Source organism: Schistocerca serialis, chromosome 1 (assembly GCF_023864345.2).
Source record: "Schistocerca serialis cubense isolate TAMUIC-IGC-003099 chromosome 1, iqSchSeri2.2, whole genome shotgun sequence".
NCBI lineage: Eukaryota > Metazoa > Arthropoda > Insecta > Orthoptera > Acrididae > Schistocerca > Schistocerca serialis.
In genome coordinates, this window is record NC_064638.1 from 930,182,284 (window position 1) to 930,203,626 (window position 21,343).

The following is a 21,343-nucleotide window of genomic DNA, read 5'->3' on the forward strand; positions in this document are numbered from 1 at the left end:
TCCACATTGTACATTGGTAAGTAGGTGTCGAGATTCGTGCAGCCAAACCAAACGAGAGTTAACCATTCGCTCCATCACCTTACAGACACAGCTGGTAAGTGAGATGGGTCGAAAACTGGAAGGCAAGTGCTTGTGCTTCCCCGTCTTAGGAATCGGGACAACAATAGACTCGCGCCAGCATGTGGGAACATGACCCTCAATCCAGATGCAATTGTAAGTACGAAGAAGAAAATCTTTACCTGCAGGAGAAAGGTTCTTCAGCATCTGAATATGAATAGAATCAGGCCCTGGAGCGGAGGACCGTGATCAGGCAAGTGCATTTTCGAGTTCCCGCATGGTGAATGGGGCATTATAACTTTCACAATTCGAGAAGCGGAAGTTAGGTGGCCTTGCCTCCTCTGCCTGTTTTCGGGGGAGGAAGGCAGGGTGGTAATGAGCGGAGCTCGAAACCTCTGCGAAAAAGCGGCCGAAGGCGTTGGAGACATCCTCAGGGGCCACAAGGACGTCATTTGCAACCGTCAAGCCAGAAACTGGTGAGTGGACCTTAGTACCAGAGAGCCGGCGCAGGCTACCCCAAACAACAGAAGAAGGAGTAAAACTGTTGAAGGTGCTTGTGAAAGCAGCCCAGCTGGCTTTCTTGCTGTCTTTAATAACACTACGACGCTGCGCACGTAATCGTTTATAATTGATACAATTCGCCACCGTAGGGTGGCATTTAAAGGTGCGTAAAGCAAGTCGACGAGCATGTAAAGCTTCTCTACATGCTGCAGTCCACCAGGGGACCGGTACGCGACGTGGAGAAGAAGTTGTGTGAGGGATGGAATATTCAGCAGCAGTGAGAATGACTTCCGTGAGGTGTGCGACCTGACTATCGCAGCTTGCGAAGTTTTGATCCTGAAAGGTCGCCCTCGAAGAGAAGAGCCCCCAGTCTACTTTGGAGATGTTCCAACTAGATGAGCATGGAGAGGGGGTATGATGCAGGAGATGGATAACACACGGGAAGCGGTCGCTCGAATAAGTATCAGAAAGTGCGTACCACTCAAACCGGCGTGCAAGTTGGGTAGTACATATAGAGAGGTCTAAATGGGAATAGGTGTGAGATGTGTCCCAAAAGAAAAGTAGGGGCGCCAGTATTCAGGCAGACAAGATTGAGGTGGTTGAAAAGGTCTGCTAACAGGGAGTCCCTCGGGCAGGATGCTGGAAAGCCCCAAAGGGGATGGTGGGCATTGAGGTCTCCAGTTAACAAAAATGGTGCAGGTAGCTGAGCAAGAATTTGTATCATGTCTGCCCTGGTAACGGCAGACGACAATGGAGTGTAAACGGTACAAATGGAAAATGTAAAAGTGGGGAGAGTAATTCGGACGGCAACTGCCTGCAGGCCAGTGTGCAATGTGATGGGATCGTAGTAAATATCATCCCGGACCAGCAACATAACCCCTCCATGAGCTGGAATACCTGCCACAGGGGGTAGGTCAAAACGCAGAGAGGCATAGTGTGCCAAGTCAATTTGATCGCATTGGCGTAGCTTCGTTACCTGGAGAGCTACAACGAGCAGACAGTGCAAGCGGAGCAACAACTTTAAGTCCTCTCGGTTGGAGCGAGTGCCGCAAATATTCCAATGAAGAAGTGTCATCGTGAGAAGAAAAAGAAAAAGGAGAAGCAAGAAGGGGTCACCTCAAAGGCCGCTGAGGGCCTGGCTTCGAGTGAGCACTGCTGCCACTATCAATAGGCGGAGAGTCATCGTCCATTGGTTCGATAGGTTCATCGGCCATCTTGTTACGATGATCGGGAGGGGGAGCTTCCTCTGCCGGTGAATGGCCAGATGTTTGGCTACCAGTGGTGCGGCCAGGCAAAACGGATGACGGCCTGGGGCGGCAACCGCTGGGTGGCGCAGGAGAAGAAACGCGCCGTGGCAGAGAAGGAGAACTGTGCTTCCTATGAGCCTTCTCGGAAGGTCGTTTAGTGGAAGTACTGGTCGATGGCTGGGAGTTCGAGATACGTAGGAAGTTTGCACGGGATGGTTCCTTCTTTAAGGCCCGTGCATCTGACTTCTGGGTCTTCGTGTTGGCAGAAGCTGATTAAGGTGCTTGTGTCTTAGGGGTGATGGGAGGGAGAGGAGACGTTGACTGGGCGATCTTAGCACTGACCGTCGGACGACCGTAGTGCTGAAGGTCAGATCGCAAGTCTGCGTCGCCACCTCCCTGGTAATCCGAGGAGAGGCGAGGACAGTACTGTATTTCCCCGCTGGGAGCAGTGTGGGCTTCCTACTAGCAAATAGCTTGCGAGCAGCCGTGGTGGACAGTTTCTCTTTGACCCAAATTTCCTGTATACAGCGTTCATCCTTGTAGATGGGACAGTCGCGGGAGGATGCTGCATGGTCACCCTGACAGTTCACACAACGAGGAGATGGAGTGGACAGTCACCCTCATGGGCATCCCTGCCCCAAGTGACACATTTAGCCGCATTAGAACAAGACTGGCGAGTGTGATTAAAACGCTGACACTGGTAGCAGCGCGTAGGTGTCGGGACATAGGGGCGAACAGAAATAACCTTATAGCCCGCTTTGATGCGCGACGGCAGCTGAACACTATCAAAGGTCAAGAAAAGTGTCCGGGTTGGTACAAGGTCATTGTTGACCTGTTCCAGGACGCTATGGACAGCCGTCACGCCCTGCTCAGCGAGGAAAGACTGAATCTCCTCGTCAGTCAATCCGTCAAGTGATCTAGTATATACCACACCACGCGACGAATTCAAAGTGCGGTGAGCCTCCACCCTGACAGGGAACATGTACAAGAGTGTGGCCCGAAGCAGTTTTTGTGCCTGAAAGGCGCTCTCAGTTTCTAATAACAAGGTACCATTACGCATCCTGGTACAAGACTTGACAGACCTGGCTATGGCATCCACGGCCTTCTGGATAACGAAAGGGTTAACAGATGAAAAATCCTTTCCGTCCTCAGATCGAGAAATGACGAGGAACTTTGGGGCAGGCGGTAGTACTTTTGTCACTGGTGTCTGGTCAAGTTTCCGTTTTTGGGCAAAAGTCGAGAGAGAAAAAGAAGAAGAAGAAGAGAAATCCATTGCGGAGGAATCCCCCATGATTGTCAGCATCTCCGATAGCACGCTCCTTCCTTGTGGGGACCCTCTCAGAGGGCACTCCCGCCTTAGGTGAATATTTACACCTCATGTCACACCTCCCGAGAAATGGACGGAGGGATCAATCGGCATGGTTGGATGGTGTCAGCTCAGGCAATCACCCCTCCCTGGGCCTGGCCTTTACCAGGGGGTACGAGCGTGCCTTACTTGCTACCCAGGGCGGGGAATTACGCGTTACCCCGTCACCGGCTACGCGTGCGAACGCGTGGGTCGGCCCTCAGGCACGCACAGGGAGGAAAGAAGAGAGGAAAAAATAAAAGGGAGAGAGAGGACAGACTGTCTCAAACGCCGAGGCGGAGACCAGAGGGTGGACAAGAAGGCAAGGAGAAGAAGGCAAGGAGAAGAAGACAAGGGAAAAAGTAAGGAAGACAGTAAGAGGGAGAAGGACAAAGAAAGGAACCAAACAAAGAAAGGAAGAAACCAGAATAAGTGAAAAACCAAAATGACCACAAATATAAGTTGTGGAACCGTCCGTCTCCGGACGCAGGCGCAAACTACCCCCTTGAGGGGGAGGGACTCCTTCTAGTCGCCTCTTACGACAGGCAGGAATACCCCCGGACCCGCAGGGGGAGGCTGAGGGAGGTGGAGGAGGTAGCTCTGGTGTGGACAGCGGCTGCATTGGTACTGGTTGTGGTACTGAAGAAGCTGCATCAGGTTCATCCACCGGTGATGGGGGACCCCTTGTATGTCTTGGCAGTGACCTAGCCACATCAGACTGGAATGACGACGTCAAGAGTGCCAGCTGGGCCTGTCCAGTTGTCAAGCACAGGAGCATATGGTCTTAATGACATGCACAGTGGCGTTCCTCCATACAGATGTTGCAGAGATGGTGGCCACGGCATCAAGAGATGTTGGAGGGAATCCATTGTGGGCAATGACTAAGCCCGCATGCCCAGACAGCCACCCAGGGCCAGAAACGGGACGATGGCTGCAAGGGTTGGCATCCCTGCCCGGACCACAGCAGATGCAGAAGCAGCCAGGGTTGACACTTGTGGGGCTGTTGTTGCCGAACGGCATGAACTGCTAGGAAGACAGAAATTGGTCCAAGGCAATGTCGGATGGGGACTAAGTCATTAGTTTTCCATTTTTGTTAGGTTCTAACTAACCTTTCAGTCTCATTGTTGGACTGTGGGTGGAAGGGTGGGGCAAAAATGTGGTGAATCCTACAGGCGTTGCAGAAGAAGACAAACACTGGTGACACAAACTGAGGGCCATTATCAGAAACCAATAGTGCCGGAAGTCATTCAATGGAAAAAATTTCTGACATGGCTCCCAGAAGCTGAGGGGTTAAACAGCAAAACTAACGGCTTGTGACCGATGATAAGGAATTTTGCATCATACTGGAAAACATGAAAATTCTTTAAGGCATTAACAATGGGGCGAGGGCTTATTTGTCTATTTGTGAATATCTAGTCTGAGCCAAATTAAGTGTCTTCGACATGTATGCAGTAGGCTGCTCAGAGCCATCACAATATTTATGAGCTAACACCGCCCCAAGACTATGCTGGGACGAATCTGTTGCTAACACTAAATGTTGACCTGGTTGGTAAGTTACAAGGCAAGGTGCAGACTGTAACACAGCCTTCAGTTGGGAAAAGCCATTTCACATGCTGGTGACCAGTGAAAAAGACATCCCCTTATGCAACAAGGCTTGTAACGGTTGTGCAACAGATGCCATCCTCTGCAAAAACAGACTATAATAAGCAATCTTATCTAAAAAAGAACCCTGGAGATCCTTAACCGACTTAGGATGCAGAAGAGCCACAATAGCAGAGAGATTCTGATGAAAGGGTTTGACACCAGCACTAGATACCTCAAACCCATGATAAACAAAAGAAGGCTGAAAGAAGTGGCATTCTTCCAAATTGCATTTTAAGCTGGTGGCCTGTAACACTGAAAAGGGCGTACATAAGTTGTTGAGATGTTCAGCAGTGGAGCTGCCAGAGACCACAATATCATCAAGATAATTGGCACAGCCAGGCACAGACCTCATGAGTTGTTTGAGAAACTGTTGAAAAATCACCAGGACACTGCCCGCACCAAACAGTAACCGCAAGTATTGATACAAGCCGAAAAGTGTGTTAAAGACCAAAAGCCGCTGACATTCAGCATCAATGTGAAACTGCAATTATGCATTGAAGAGGTCAATTTTTGAAAAATACTGAACACCCGTGAGCTTAGCAAAAAGTTCATCAGGGCGCAGCAAGGGATATGTGAAAATGATACATTGAACATTGACAGAAACTCTGAAATCACCGCAAAGGCGTAACCATCCCGACAGCTTCTTGACAATGACTAAGGGGGTAAGCCATTCACTGGATACAATCAGTTGGATGACCCTGAAGACCATGAGGTGGTCAAGCTCTGCCTTGATTTGGTCACGGAACACCATTGGCACCGGGTGATCCCAAAAGAAACTGGGTCTGGCCGAAGGTTTCATGGTGATGAGGGCTTTGAAATTATTGGCACAACCCAAGGCCACAGAACACAGGGAGGAAAATTCAGAGCATAAAGAGTCAAGCTGTGTATAACACACTTGATCAGAGACGAGACTGACTTCATCGGAAATAGTAAATCCAAAAAGGTTAAAGATGTCCAAACCAGACAAATTTTCAGTGTGTGCATTGTTTACCACCAGAAAAGTCAGTGGATGAACCACTGATTTATATATGACTGGGCCTGAGAAACTACCTAATATCGGACTGCTTTGTTTAAGTGACTAATGCATGTGACACTGGCACTAAAGGGGGAGATCACAAGTCCCTGTCCTTTTGCAAGTTGAGTAATGACATGGCAGCACCAATGTTGATTGCATGTGTAGAACCTTCTGATAAACCTTGACATCAATAAAAAGCTTATTGTGTGCAACGGAGATTGCCAACACACAACTGACATCCCTTTCAGTGACTGCAATATGCTGTTGAAATTTTGTGTTACAAACTGTAGCAATGTGGCCTGTTTTGTCGCACTGCGCTGGCAGCAAACTGCCCACCACTTAGGACAATCTGGGCCATCACGAGTGACAAAACGCAATGGACAAGAGGGAAGTGTGGAGTGCTCATGTTGTTGTTCATTACTGGGGCTTGCTGCTGCAGCAAGTTGGACTGGCTGCCGTGATGTTTTGCTCGCACACAGACCGCTGTGGACTGTCCAACAAATGGTGGTGGTGGGGAGCTAATTTAACTTTTGTAACCTCACATCATGATTAATTTCAGAACCTGCAGCCATCAAAACTTCAAAAAACTGTGCAATGTTTTCACACTGAAGGGCCCACTCATGAACTCATGATTGGGGACCAACAGAATGATAGCATCACGAACCATCTGGTCAACATACGACTTCTTATGCACATCAGGGACAATGTGACAATGATGGCTTGAACCGTGAAGCTCAGCTGTCCGAGTTCCATAGGGATGTTCCAGTTTCTTGTGACACCAATAGAACTCGACTCAAGTGGCAATGATGTGCAACCATTTACAGTAGTATTTTGATAGCAGGTCACACATGCTATTAAAAGAAAGTGAAGACTGACCCTGCAGGGTGGCCAGTTGGCAAAGTAGTTGATAGATGCAAGATGATAACCAAAAAAAAAAAAAAAAAAGAAATCGTGGCTTAAGCTAACATCAGTCAATACAAATGCATGAAAATGCTACCACAACCTTTTTTGTAGGCTTCCCATTCTTCGTCAGATTCATCATAAGCCAGAAACAACAAGCGATAAATGACTTGGGTAGCAATGTGCAAAACAGGAGGTGCGACGGGCGATTTAGATTGAGATGGACCCAAACTGGCCGAAAAAGAGGCAAGCATTTGCAATACCTGGGTTTGATTATGTTGCACTGTGGCTAACACCACCTGCTGTGACAGAGATGCTACAATGTCGCAGTTACCCCTTGCTGATCCACCAACCTGAATAAAAACTCGTCAGTAGCACCATCAGACATTGTAGATGCAACGGTGGACCAACCAGAGACTGAATGCATGCAGAACAATCCCACACTCTTCGTCACTTTTGTTGTTACTTTGACACACGACACAACCAAGAATGTTAATACAACTTTATTAGACTGGAATGTATACCAATCACCATAACATACACTGAACACAATAAGATAGGACAAAAGTATGCAAGCAGTAATAACATGATAACTGAGTGCGAGCATAGCATCACAGGATTTAAATAGGCAGTCGCCCGTAGTGGGCTCTATCAGAAGTTCACAGTATTGCTCTTCCGTGGCGCACTCTCACGGATGACACACTGCGTGGATTTCAAGTGTGTGCACAACTTTCAGTTCACAGTATTTTGTGGGCATTAGTGATTCTTCCAAGATAGATTAACTTATCTGGGGTGTCCCTGGAATTAACTAATACCATATCACTGTTTCTCTTTCTGAGCCGCAAGAATGAATGTTACTTTCTGAAATTAATGAAGATGATTTTTTCATCTTCTCTGAGAATGCCATAAATTGGTGATTGGACCAGCATTCAGATACTGATAAATGCATTTGGTCATCACTGAACTATCAATTAATTGTACTATCCACTCACACCAAATTTAACAATTTGAAGATTCAATCTGTCACTTGGTTTCCTCCCATACCTTGACAGAAACTCTGTTGTTATGCTGGTGAACTATCATATCTAGAAAAAAAGGATGTAATGGATAGTGCAACTTAAACTCGGCATCAGAGATGTTAGTGACATGCCACTTACATTACACTGTAGCAGACTATGAACAACTGCGACATATTAATGATGTGTCAGTCTCTTGGATCTATAGGTACAAAGGATAAAAAAATTGGTTTCTCCATATGTCTCCCAGAACCATTTATGTCCCCCCATAGTAACAGGGCTATTTTATTACTGAGATTTGTTAACAGCTATTCCCTTCCCCTCCTTGTTTGCACTTGTACTGTAACTTTATGTCAGGTGGAGGATTAGACGCCGAGCTAGTTGGATCAGTTTGATAGGTTATAGTCTATTTCTTCCAAGTATGGGTCCTCCTTAATTAAGTATTACTTACCTCCGGTCAAGGCGACAGTCAAAGACTCCAGTACGAATAGCAAAGGGTGCCAGATGTGACCTGACAACATGCCAGCTGAGGTCATCTAGGAGAGGTTCACCATCAGCTGGCACAACTTGAACAAGCCACACACTGTCCTTAGTATCTTCTACCTGCTCATAAAAATGTGCTCCACCAGAAAAGCGTGCAGGCTGTTCTAGCACAATTCGGGAATCCGGTCCATTCAAATGTTCCACCTCTCCATGTGTCACTTCCGCTACAAGAAAAAGTGAATATATAAAAATTTAATCAACTATTTTCATAAATATATATATGTGTGTGTGTGTGTGTGTGTGTGTGTGTGTGTGTGTGTGTGTGTGTCAAAACTTAAGATAGATTAATATTGATAATCACAAGCAGGAATGCACTATGATTACTATGTCTTTGTTCTCAAATAAATTAATGGTTAGTTGCTCCTGTTAGAGAGAATTTTTTATTCCAACAGCAACTTTTCAATGGGCAGCAGGCATGTAACAGCTGTGACTAATTTAACTGGAAAGGTAAATTTCTAGCCTTATTTTATTTTAAATGGAACATAAAAGTGTTCCACTTAGAAATTGCATACAAATAGTTTTCAGACAATCAACAGCAATGAGATGGATTGAAACAAATTTACCCTTCAACACAAAAAACAAGAGCATTTAAAATCCCCTGTGTTTAGGCATAGCGTATTGCAACCAGTTTGCCCTAAGTACTGCATGCTAACAATTACTTACAGCTGGATGAAACAAAAAGCAACTTCTAACCTGAAGACAGATGATAACTTAATTCTGACATAATGGCAACAAGAAAATGTATGACGACAGTTTTTTCAAGTTTCGTTACCTGCAGATTACTATTCTTCACTTTCAGCCAGTCATTCCACTTACCTCCAAGGATGTTTATCTGGGACAATTGTGTGTACTGGAATGACACGATGTACAACAGTGCATGAACACTTATAATAAGATTTTGCTTCAGCACATGTCAGACTTTAAAATCCTCCAACATGTATATATGTCGTCGTCATTTCACAATGTACAGAGCTTTGCACTTGTCTGATGTTACTGTATTTCTATAGTGCACAGGTCTCTTTTTGATGATGACATGTATATATGTTGGAGGATTTTGAATTCTGACACGTACTGAAGTAAAATCTTTCTGAGTACTAGTACCACTTGAAAATGGCTCAAAGGGCAAAATCTTAATAGTGAAATAAATAATTTCCATGGTCAACAGCAAATATTATGCCCTTTAAAAAATTAAATTTCATTCAAGATCACATGCGCAAAGTGTCAAATGCAATATGGTACATTCAACATGAAAAACAAACTGCAAGGATTCAGAAGATAACACAATAGAATCCTCAAATATGCCTCTGCTTAGCCATGTCAGTGCCAAAGATATAGTGCACTTTCGAAATAGAAAGCTCTAATGATTTAAAAATGAGCTATGGGGCACAATATTTCTGGCACTCCAGTAAATCTAAAACTAACCTCTACATTGTAAGTGCCAAGAGTTGCAATCTATTCAAACTGTGATCAACAGTTTCCATATATTCTACACTTAACTTCACACAGTCAGGCTCCACAAATTTCTTACAGATTTTAATGCTTACAGACAGCTAAGGAAAATACATTCAACAGACAGATGGAATGCAGATAGTTGTGAATAGGCTGTGTTAAATGTCTCACTATAACAAACTTACAGGTTTTCACAATGTGGCCATTACATCACCACATCCAGTCCAGAGTAATAAGCATACACTGTTATAAAATTGTGATGCTTGTCCACAACATTACACACAGTAAAGGAAAATTCAGTTAAGAAAACTAATAAATTATGAGATAAATGCATAGTACAGTTGATATTACAGTCTCTTACTTTTGTGTGTCTACTGGTGATATTGCACATTTTGCTTCCTGATGGTAAGTATAGGTCAGAAATTCTGTCACATAATTTATTAGAAATAGAGTTAAAACATACATTTGGAGTGCACAGATTCTTTTTAAGTAATAAAGCTAAAATAATTCCCATTCTCTTAAAAAGCCTATGGAGGTTTTTATTGCAATCTTGGCATGAAACATAAGTACCTGTTACAACCATTTCTAAAAGTGCACTAATCACTATGTGGCTTCTTGTTCAGTGACCGCTTTAAAGTCCCCCAATCGCTAACACAATTTTTTAAATAGTTGGAAAGAGAAAGCAGTCAGAGATACGTCTAAAGGCGGAGAATTACTTTTGTTGGATTGGGGGGAGGTGGGGGGGGGGGGGGGTGGTAAATAGCAGTACAGGTACAGGGATCTTTTTGGTTTATTCTTTTTCTTTCTGGAATAGTGGACACTCAGAACTATGATGTCTGAAATGTGCGTTAAAAGATGATGTTGCTCACTAGACATGTCAATTAATTGAAGGCAAATAAAAAAGTAAAGTAATTAGTGACAGCAGCACTTGAATCTATTCAGTGATTTAATCTACATGTACATCAACACCTATACTCTGCAAACCACCATGAAGTGCTTGGCAGAGGGTATGCAGCATTGTACCAGTTACTAGGGTTTCTTCCCTTTCTATTCACGTATGGAGCGTAGAAAGAATGACTGACTGAATGCCTCAGTGCATGCTGTAATTAGAATAATCTTATTGTCATGATCCCTATGTGAGTGACATGTAGAGCATTGTAGTATATTCCTAGAGTAATCATTTAAAGCTGGTTCTCGGAACTTTGTGAATAGACTTTCTCAGGATAGGTCAAGTATTTTTAAAGGGTCTGCCGTTCAGTTCCTCAGTATCTCTGTGACACTCTCCCATGGATCAAACAAACCTGTGACCATTCGTTTTGTGCTCTGTATAAGTTTCATATCCCCTGTTAGTCCTTTATGGTACGGATCCCACACACTTGAGCAATATTCCAGAACCAGTCGCAGAAGTGATTTGCAAGCAATCTCCTTTGTAGACTGATTGCACTTCTACAGTATTCTACCAATAAACCCAAATCTACTGCCTCCTTTACTCATGTGAACATTCCATTTCACACACCTACAGTTTGTTACACCCAGGTATTTGTACATGTTGGCCAATTCCAACAGTGACTCATTGATATCATGGTTAGGATGCCATGGGGTTTTTTTTTTTCACTTTGCGAAGTGCACAACTGTACGAACATTTAAAGCAAGTTGCCAATCTTTGCTGCATCAACAGCAAGAAATCTGAGGTTACTACTACTACTACTACTACTACTACTACAACTACTACTGTTTACAAGGTCATGAACAGCAAGGGTCCCTACACACTTCAAAATGCTGCATCCTCCATACCAAAAGTCCTCAATCCAGTCACAAATTTCACTTGATACATCATATGATTGTACTTTTGACAATAAGTGTAGGTGTGGTACTGAGTCAAATGCTTTTTGGAAACCAAGAAATACTGCATCTCCCTTTCTTAAAAGTCTCACACCCAGTTTAGAAATTTACTCAACACATACAAGGAAGATAGAATGTATCGCACCATAGTGCACGTAAGGACAAACACCACAGACATTTGCTGATAAGTATCCATTCTTCACCAAAATATGCAGTCTATTATATATAAAGTACACCAGCTTAAACTGAATAACAGTCACTGAGCATCACAGTGGTATTCATTACACAGCACTGGTGCAGAAACACTGAAATTCAGCACATAGTGCTATTGTCATATGAAAAAGCAAGTTGCTGGTGTAGAACTATTTTAAAGGATGGGACAATATCTATAAAAGAAGTGGCACACATTTTAAAACTAGAGATGATCACAATGACTGAAGGTAAAAACTTAATTGATGAATCTCGACATTCATAAAAAGTTAATCTTTCTGTGCATATATTGCTCACCTAGTAGTAAAGTGGATACTTTTCTCAACAGATTACTGAAGTCCTAGGAAGATTCTCAGCCCCCAAAACTACAATAATAATGTGTGGAAATGCAAACATAAATGCAGCTGTTCAGGGTGATATTAATAGTTACTACAGAAACATTTTGAACACTTTTGGCATGGCACAAATGGTAAACATTCCTATCAGGGTGTCGAAAAGCTCAGTATCACTCTTAAGCCATGTACTCACAAATCTTGACAGGGAAAATTCTATATATAAAAGATATTGGCCTCTTCGATCATTACTATCATACAACTAAGCTAAAGTCAACTTACCATAAAGATGGCATGTAGAGTAGCAGACAGGCACAACAAAAAGATTGTTACACGTAGAGCTTTCACCCCAACCCTTCTTCAGAAAAGAAAAGAAAACACACACACACACACACACACACACACACACACACACACACACACACACACGTTTGCACAAGGAAACAAACCTGCTGCTCCAGAATTCTGGCCGTAGATAGCTGTTGTATGCATGAGGTGTGTGTGAATGCGTGGTCTCTCTCTCTCTCTCTCTCTCTCTCTCTCTCTTTTTTAAGGAAGGCTTTAAGCGAAAGCTCAGTGTGCAACAATACAATGTGTGACAATATCTTTGTTGTGCCTGACTGCAACTCACCACTTCATCATTACAGTGAGTAACAATGGACTCTTTTCATAATATTATTCATACTCAAACCTGGACTTTCTATTGTTTGAAAGCTAAAAACAAGATTGATAAGACCCACAAACTGAACTACAAATGGATCTTCTTTGAACATAAAATACATGCATTTTCTAGAGCACTGGTAAATCAAACCTGGGATGAAGAGTATATGGAAAACAATTTAAGTGCTAAGTTTTATAAATATATTAAGAGGAGACATTTCCAAAAGCAGCCACATCAACAGCAGCAACTAAGGAAAATGGATGAATGACTGGGGACATTACAAGGTCCTGCCAGACACTTCAATATCTCAGTTCTTTACAAAATCACTGCACTAATTCACAGTTCCTAATTGCTACCACAGTACAACAGGACATAAAGGAAGATACATATATTATTCAACAACAAAATTATATATAGGGCTAATGAAATTTCCTGGCAAATTGAAACAGTGTGCCGGACCAGAACTCAGAAACGGGATCTTTGCCTTTTGCAGGCAACTGCTCTACCAATTGAGTTAGCTGAGCACAACTCACAATCCACCTCCACTGCTCTACTTCCGCCAGGACCTCATCTCCTATAGAGGGATAATGCAGGAACTAAAAACAAAGTCTTAGAGGATGACAGAAAACATGACAATGGGAAAGGCAGACACAAGTAATATAACATACAAATCAAAGATGAAAGTAGAGTAATAGAAAATTCACCATAATTAGCAAATCTTGTATTCGACTATATTTCTGGTTTTGTACAGAAGTTGCAACCAAATATTCCTACGATACATGTAGCTGCCACAGTGAATTACACAGCAAGCACAATGATCATGTTTCCCACAACAGAGCTTGAAGTAATGAAGACAATACAGAAATTAAAAAATAAGAATTCAACAGGATAGATGAGGATCCACTCTCTCACTAATTAAAACTTCAGGGCTAAGAGGCTATGGTTGAACAGCAGAAATTCATTCCCCTGATGTTTCATTGCCAACTGCAGGCAACATCTTCCGAGGTGAGACAACGACTGGCTGCTAGACTGTGGAGGTTCCATTTATATAGAGTGCATACAGGGCACCACCACTCACCATGTGCTGTCGACAGTGAAACTACCTCTGACTAAAGTCACTATGGAGAGTAATAGAAAGCTTAATTTTTTGGATGTTTCAGTAATTAAACAGGCAGATGGGACTTTAGGTCATACGGTAATAGGAAAGGTACATATACTGATCATTACCTCCATAAGGATTCTATCATCCCAGGCAAAAGAGATAGTGTCGGAAGTTCCATGCGGCTTTTCGCGGATGATGCTGTAGTATACAGAGAAGTTGCAGCATTAGAGGATTGTAGCGAGGTGCAGGAGGATCTGCAGCGGATAGGCACTTGGTGCAGGGAGTGGCAACTGACCCTTAACATAGACAAATGTAATGTATTGCGAATACATAGAAAGAAGGATCCTTTATTGTATGATTATATGATAGCGGAACAAACACTGGTAGCAGTTACTTCTGTAAAATATCTGGGAGTATGTGTGCAGAACGATTTGAAGTGGAATGATCATATAAAATTAATTGTTGGTAAGGCGGGTACCAGGTTGAGATTCATTGGGAGAGTGCTTAGAAAATGTAGTCCATCAACAAAGGAGGTGGCTCACAAAACACTCGTTCGACCTATACTTGAGTATTGCTCATCAGTGTGGGATCCGTACCAGATCGGTTTGACGGAGGAGATAGAGAAGATCCAAAGAAGAGCGGCGCGTTTCGTCACAGGGTTATTTGGTAACCGTGATAGCGTTACGGAGATGTTTAATAAACTCAAGTGGCAGACTCTGCAAGAGAGGCGCTCTGCATCGCGGTGTAGCTTGCTCGCCAGGTTTCGAGAGGGTGCGTTTCTGGATGAGGTATCGAATATATTGCTTCCCCCTACTTATACCTCCCGAGGAGATCATGAATGTAAAATTAGAGAGATTAGAGCGCGCACGGAGGCTTTCAGACAGTCGTTCTTCCCGCGAACCATACGCGACTGGAACAGGAAAGGGAGGTAATGACAGTGGCACGTAAAGTGCCCTCCACCACACACCGTTGGGTGGCTTGCGGAGTATAAATGTAGATGTAGATGTAGAGGTATCATTAAAACACTAGTGGACAGGGCTCACAAAACTGTGAGACAGTTTATTTGCAAGAGGAACTAAATCATTTGCGAACAGCTTTTAAGAAAAATGGATATGCTGATAATGAGATAGATTGAGCACTCCGTCCCAGAAGAAAAGTGTCCGAAAACATACAACAACAACAACAACATTCAGCTGGGAATGGTTTAAATTGCTCTGAGCACTATGGGACTTAACATCTGAGGTCATCAGTTCCCTAGAACTCAGAACCATTTAAACCTAACTAACCTAAGGACATCACACACATCCTTGCCCGAGGCAGGATTCGAACCTGTGACCGTAGCGGTCCCACTGTTCCAGACTGAAGCACGTATAACCGCTCAGCCACACCGGCCGGCTAGCTGGGAATGTTCTTCTCCCATTTATTCACAATGTTATGGACCATATTGGGAAAATTCTGGCCAAGTATTGAGATGAAAATCTTTAGACTCACCGAGAAGATCAGTGAATGTTTAACATTGGCCGAAGATGCACAACACCCTTTTGCAACCCCTAAGATGTACAAAATTCCATGCAGTTGTGGGAAGAATTATATTGGAACAACAAAAAGAAGTGTTAATACCCGCTAACTGAACACAAAAGGAACTGTCATTTGGGACACACAGACAAATAGGCAGTAGTGGAACATCTTTTTGAAGACGGTGATCATGAAATAAAATTCAGTAAGACAAGGGCGCTAACTAAGACATCACATTATTATGCATGTATGTAGGGACAAGCCATAGAGATTTATAAACACCACAATAATATTATTAACAGAAAAGAAGACGGCTTAAAGTTAGATACGATGGTCGACTTTGTACCAACGATTTGACAAATCATTACCTTTGATCAATAGTAAAGACATTAGTCATCGATGGTTTAACTGTCGATACCATGTGATTGGTGGTGGTGCTCTATATAATTTGGACCTACATGGCCTAGCAACCAGTCATTGGCTCACCTCGGAAGATGTTGCCGACAGTTGGCAATACAACATCAGGAGGAAGAATTACTACTGTTCGACCACGGCCTCTTAACCCTAGGACACCCAAGCCTTTTTTTCTAACTTGGATGCCTAAGGGGGAGGGAGGTGGGGGGGTTCGGCGAACCCACAGGTATTAAATAAGTTTACTGACGAAAAATTACAACTTTCAAAATGGTTTATGTATTTTAACTAAGGCATCGGTTTATAAATGTTGTTAATTGTTATAAATATTGGATTGAGTGAATAAAAAATTGACATATTACAATACAAAATACAGATGTGTTCATACACAATAGACTACTCTGAATCCTCAACTGCAAGGCAAGAGACACACTTCACAATTTTTTTCTGAATTGTGTTACACACATGTTTATGACACTGTCCACAATATTGTTTTGGTTTACTTAGATTGTTGTACTTCTGCTTCTTTGTTTTAGCTTCTCTTACACAAATATGGCACCGACTTTTCCCTAGAGGAGGCTGACGTGCTTCTGTTGTCACTTCTTTGATTTTCTTTTGTAGAATAGTCTCCATTGATTGAACAATTTGGTTAGATAACCCTCTTGCATTGGCACTTCTTTCTTCTACCTGCAATTTCACTAGTTCCAGCGCCCTCTAGACAAGCTGGGCATCTCATCAATGGTGAGGTGGACTCCTGGTTTATACAGTAGTGGAAACATATCATTCACTTTGTTGAAAACATCACGGAATGCTGTGAACTTGTCTGCTTCCCTTCTTAGCTGGCGGGTACTTTTGTCATCAAACCTTATGATTGCAACAAGTTCCTTGAAACGTTCGCTTGCCCTAATACCCTTGTAAACTGGCAATCCCATTAGGTCTGGCAGAAGATTGTGTACACTGACAGAATTGTCCTTATTTGCCCCCATAAGTATCAGGAATCCTATAAAGGCATACAATTCTTTCTCATTAGTCAAAGTAACATTTCACCTAACTGCCTCTTCATTTGAATGTTTTACTATAACATCCATGATGTCAGGCGTAAGAAGTAACTTCAAGGCTTCTCCAGGTGAATGGCAAACACCAGCTGGAGTTACTCCTGCCTGCTCTCTTACTATATTAGCAACAGACCTCCGAGGAATTCTAGGCTTTGTGGTTATGTACCTTCTTCCAGACTTGGCCACAATAACATCCTGATGGTCACTGCCTGAAGCTGCGCTATCTTCATCTTCTCTAATCTTCATCTTCTCTAACATCCACATCACTTTCCCGATATGAATCATACTCCATAACACCATCCCCATATTCACTTTCACTCCCCGAGTCAGAAACTTCATCTAAAATTTCATTCAGAGCACTTTCTAAAGACAAGTCACGTATTCTTTTAGTCATTTCTAAGTCTGGGTGTGAACAGTAGGGAACTGCACTAACTCACTGCAAGTTTAGAAGATAAATAACAGCTGACTGACATCAACAATCGCTTCCTCTCAAAGTAAAGCGATTGTTGTGAATATTAAGAATACCAACCAACAAACTAACTTGCACTGTTGTAGAGATGAGAAATATGAAATACTACTTAGGGAAATTTTCTATATCATGGAAGCCTGGGGGAGGGGGTTGTTGGACACATAGTAAGTTTGTTTATTTTTTCTTTCAAAGCAGGAATTTTCTGTAAAATATATTGACACTAATGTTTCATAAAATAGCCAACAAACAATAACTCAAAGGGCATATGTAATATGAAAGTTACTTGGGCAAAAGCAGGGGACATAAAAAAATTGTGGGTTCAACGACCCCCCCCCCCCCCCCTTAGGTGTCCTAGGGTTAACTCGGAAGTTTTAATTAATGAAGATGTTGGCCTTGAAACCCTACTTGCTATGATGATCCAGTCTCTGTTCTAAATGTGTGAATGCCAGAGTACAAACCCATCAACAAAAATATTAAATTAGACCTTCAGTTCAAGTACTTTTTTCTGGAGTCTCTAAAGCACAAATTTATTATGACCTCACTAAAAAAAAAAGTAACAGTTTTAGAAATCATCACTTGTGCGAAACTCAGTTCAGCCTTTTCTCAAATGATAGTCTGAACTATAGATGAGGGACACCGGGCATATTCCATAATCCTAGGTCTCTGAGAGCATTTGAAATAGTGCCGCACTGCAGATGTTAACGAAGGTACAAGTAAGTGTACAGAATTGGTTCTCATAAATATGAGGGACTTGAAGTCTTCTTTGGTACTAGAACCTGGTAAACTATCCTAAATGGCCAGTGCCCATCAGTGACACTGGCATTGTCAGGAGTGCCCTAAGGATGTGCTATTATTCTCAATACACGTAAATGATCTGACAGAAGGTGAAAAGTAATGTGTTGCTATTTGCTGATGATGCTAAGTATACAGGAAGGTGCCACCATAGTGTGACTGTAAGAGGGTACAAGATGACAGTCAAAATTTCTAATTGTTTTGATGAATGGCATGTACAAAAATGCAAGTTAATGCAATTGTTGTGTAGTTTTTAGTCCAAAGACTGGTTTGCTACAGATACCTGTGGTACTCTACCCTGTGCAAGCCTCTTCATCTCCGAAAAACTGCTGCAACCTACATCCTTCTGAATCTGCTTACTGAACTCATCTCATGGTCTCCCTCTACAATTTTTACCCCAAACACTCCAGTACTAAATTTGTGACTTCTTGACATCTCAGAATGTGATCAACCAATACGTTCTTCTAGTCAGGTCATGCCACAAAGTTCCTTTCTTCCCAATTCTTCTCAGTAATTCCTCATTAGTTACTTGATCTAACCATCTAATCTTCAGCTTTATTCTGTAGCACCACATTTCAAGAACTTCCATCTCTTCGTATCTGAACTGTTAACATCCACGTTTCACTTCCATACATAGCTACACTCCATACAAATACTTTCAGAAAAGACTTCCTGTCACTTAAATCTTCCTGTCACTTAAATCTTCCTGTCACTTAAATCTATATTCAATGTTAATAAATTTCTCTTCTTCAGAAACACTTCCCCCACCATTGCCAACCTACATTTTACATCCTCTGTATTTCAGCCATCATAATTATTTTGCTGCACAAACAGCGAAACCCATACACTGATTAAAGTGACTCCTTCCCTAATCCAACCCCTCAGCATCACTCAGTTTAAACCAACTACTTTCCATTACCCTTGTTTTGCTTTTGTTGATATTCATCTTATTCAACGCACTGTCCATTCTGTTTACCTGTTCTTCCAAGTCCTTTGCTGTCTGTGACAGAATTGTATTCCAGTCAACAATGTCAAAAGCTTTCTCTAAATCTACAAAAGCTATAAAAGTAAATTTGCCTGTCTCTAACCTATCTTCTAAGAGAAGTCACAGGGTCAGTATTGTACTGCGTATTCCTGCATTTCTCCAGAATCCAAACTGATCTTCTCCAACGTCAGCTTCTAAAAGTTTTTCCATTCTTCTGAAAGGAATTTGTGTTTGTATTTTGCAACTGTGGCTTATTAAACTGATAACTTCACACTTGTCGGCACCTGCTTCCTTTGGAATTGAGATAATTACATTCTCCTTCAAGTATAAGGTATTTCTCCTATCTCATATACCCTGCACACTAGATGGAAGAGTTTTGGCATGGCTGTCTCTCTCCCAAGGCTTTCAGTAGTTCTGACAGAATTTCTTTTACTGCCGGGTCTTGTTTTGGCAGGTCTTTAAGTGCTTTGTCAGCTCCTTGCACAGCATCATATTCCAGATGAGTAGGGAGAACAATCCCTTACTGTTCGAATACAGCACTAATAGCATGCCACTTGGCACAGTCAGGTCTATTAAATATTTAATGTAATGTTACAAAGTGATGTGAAATGGAACAAATATGTCAGGATTGTAGTGCAAGGAGTAGGATGGGGGGGGGGGGGCAGTAGCAGATAGTTAACTTTGGTTTATTTCGAGAGTTTTAGAAAAATGTGGTTCATTTGTACAGGAGACTGCATTTAGAACAGCAGTGTAATCAGGTCTTGAATACTACTTGAGTCTCTGGGATCCCCACTAGGGTTCGTTAAAAGAAGACATCAAAGCAATTTAGCAGCAGGCTGATAGATTTGTTACCGGTAGGTTTGATTAACAAGTAAGTGCTACGCAGATGTTTTGAGAACACAAATGGGAATCTCTAGAGGGAAGGCGACAACTCTTTTTTGACAAATGCTGTTGAGATGTAGATATAGGGGTAGAAATTTTAGAGAACTAGCATTTGAAGCTGACTGCACAATGAGCCTACTGCCCTCAAAATGCATTGCATGTCAGTACCACAAACTTTCCGTTTCTCTGTTAGTGACTGGAACAGGAAAATAAATGACCACCAGAAGTGGTACAATGTACCCCCTGACATGCACTGTATGGTGGCTTGCACTGTGTGTATGTAGATACAACACATAAAAAACTACAGGGCAGTTTGTCTACTGTTTGAGATCTCAAAAACTATTGAATCAATCGTGAAAGATAAAACTAATCAGCTACCCCTTAAATAAATAAAACCTAAACAAAATGCAGCACTGTAGTAAAAGTACAATATCAGCCAATATAGAGCTCACAAAAGTGGTACTTTAAGCTCTTCACAAGGATGACTGGTTACAGGGATATACATGGAATTGTCCAACACTTTTTACATTGTTTATGATAAAATACCACTAAATAAATAAGATAGTAAGAGGAATACAAAACTAGAGGTCTCAGTTTTATCTGGAAAACAGGGTGCAAAAGATGGAGATAGTCCACCCTTCTGCTGATGATAAACTAACAATAAAACAAGTGTTCAACAAGAAACATATGAACACTGATGTTCCTCGGGGTAAAATATTAAGTCAAATTCTGTTCTTAACATATATCCATGACTTTCCTAGCAGTATAACACACAGAGAAAAAGTTCTCTTTGCTGATGTCAGCAACACCGTGGCCACTGACAAAACAAAACAACTCCTCACATAGAAGGAAAATGAAACATTCAAGGATGTGTACATCTGGGCAGCAAGTATGAATTAAAATAGAATATAAAGAAAACAAACACTGTACATTTCAGCACAAAGAGGTAAAACAACTATCCCATTAAGCACAGGTGTTTCTGTGTGCCATGGGTTGGGTTGTTTTGGAGGAGGAGACCAGACAGCGAGTCATTGGTCTCATTGGATTAGGAAAGGACAAAGAAGGAAGTTGGCTATGCCCTTTCAAAGGAACCATCCCGGCATTTGCCTGAAGTGTTTTAGGGAAATCGGGGAAAACCTAAATCAGGACGGCCAGACACAGGATTGAACCGTCGTCCTCCCGAATGCGAGTCCAGTGTGCTAGCCACTGTGCCACCTCGCTCGGTGTGTGCCATGCATTAGTCAGCTACAGGTGAGTGGTTGCCTTTCCCTCATTGTACGTATTTTCCTTTCAGGAATTTCCATTACTGATAGCCATAAATATGTGTACCAAACACAAAGCATTTGGGGATGAATATTGATTATCATCAA

The 21,343-nt window shown here is 42.3% G+C and overlaps 1 protein-coding gene across 1 annotated transcript in view; it reads right to left on the reverse strand.

Annotated features, from left to right (window-relative positions):
- LOC126412444 (E3 ubiquitin-protein ligase RNF103-like) overlaps nucleotides 1-21,343 on the reverse strand; it is a 135,221-nt gene that overhangs the window by 99,195 nt on the left and 14,683 nt on the right. The window contains exon 3 of the mRNA XM_050082052.1: nucleotides 8,177-8,432. Coding sequence (XP_049938009.1) covers nucleotides 8,177-8,432 — 256 coding nt within the window. The remainder of the gene's footprint in view (nucleotides 1-8,176; nucleotides 8,433-21,343) is intronic.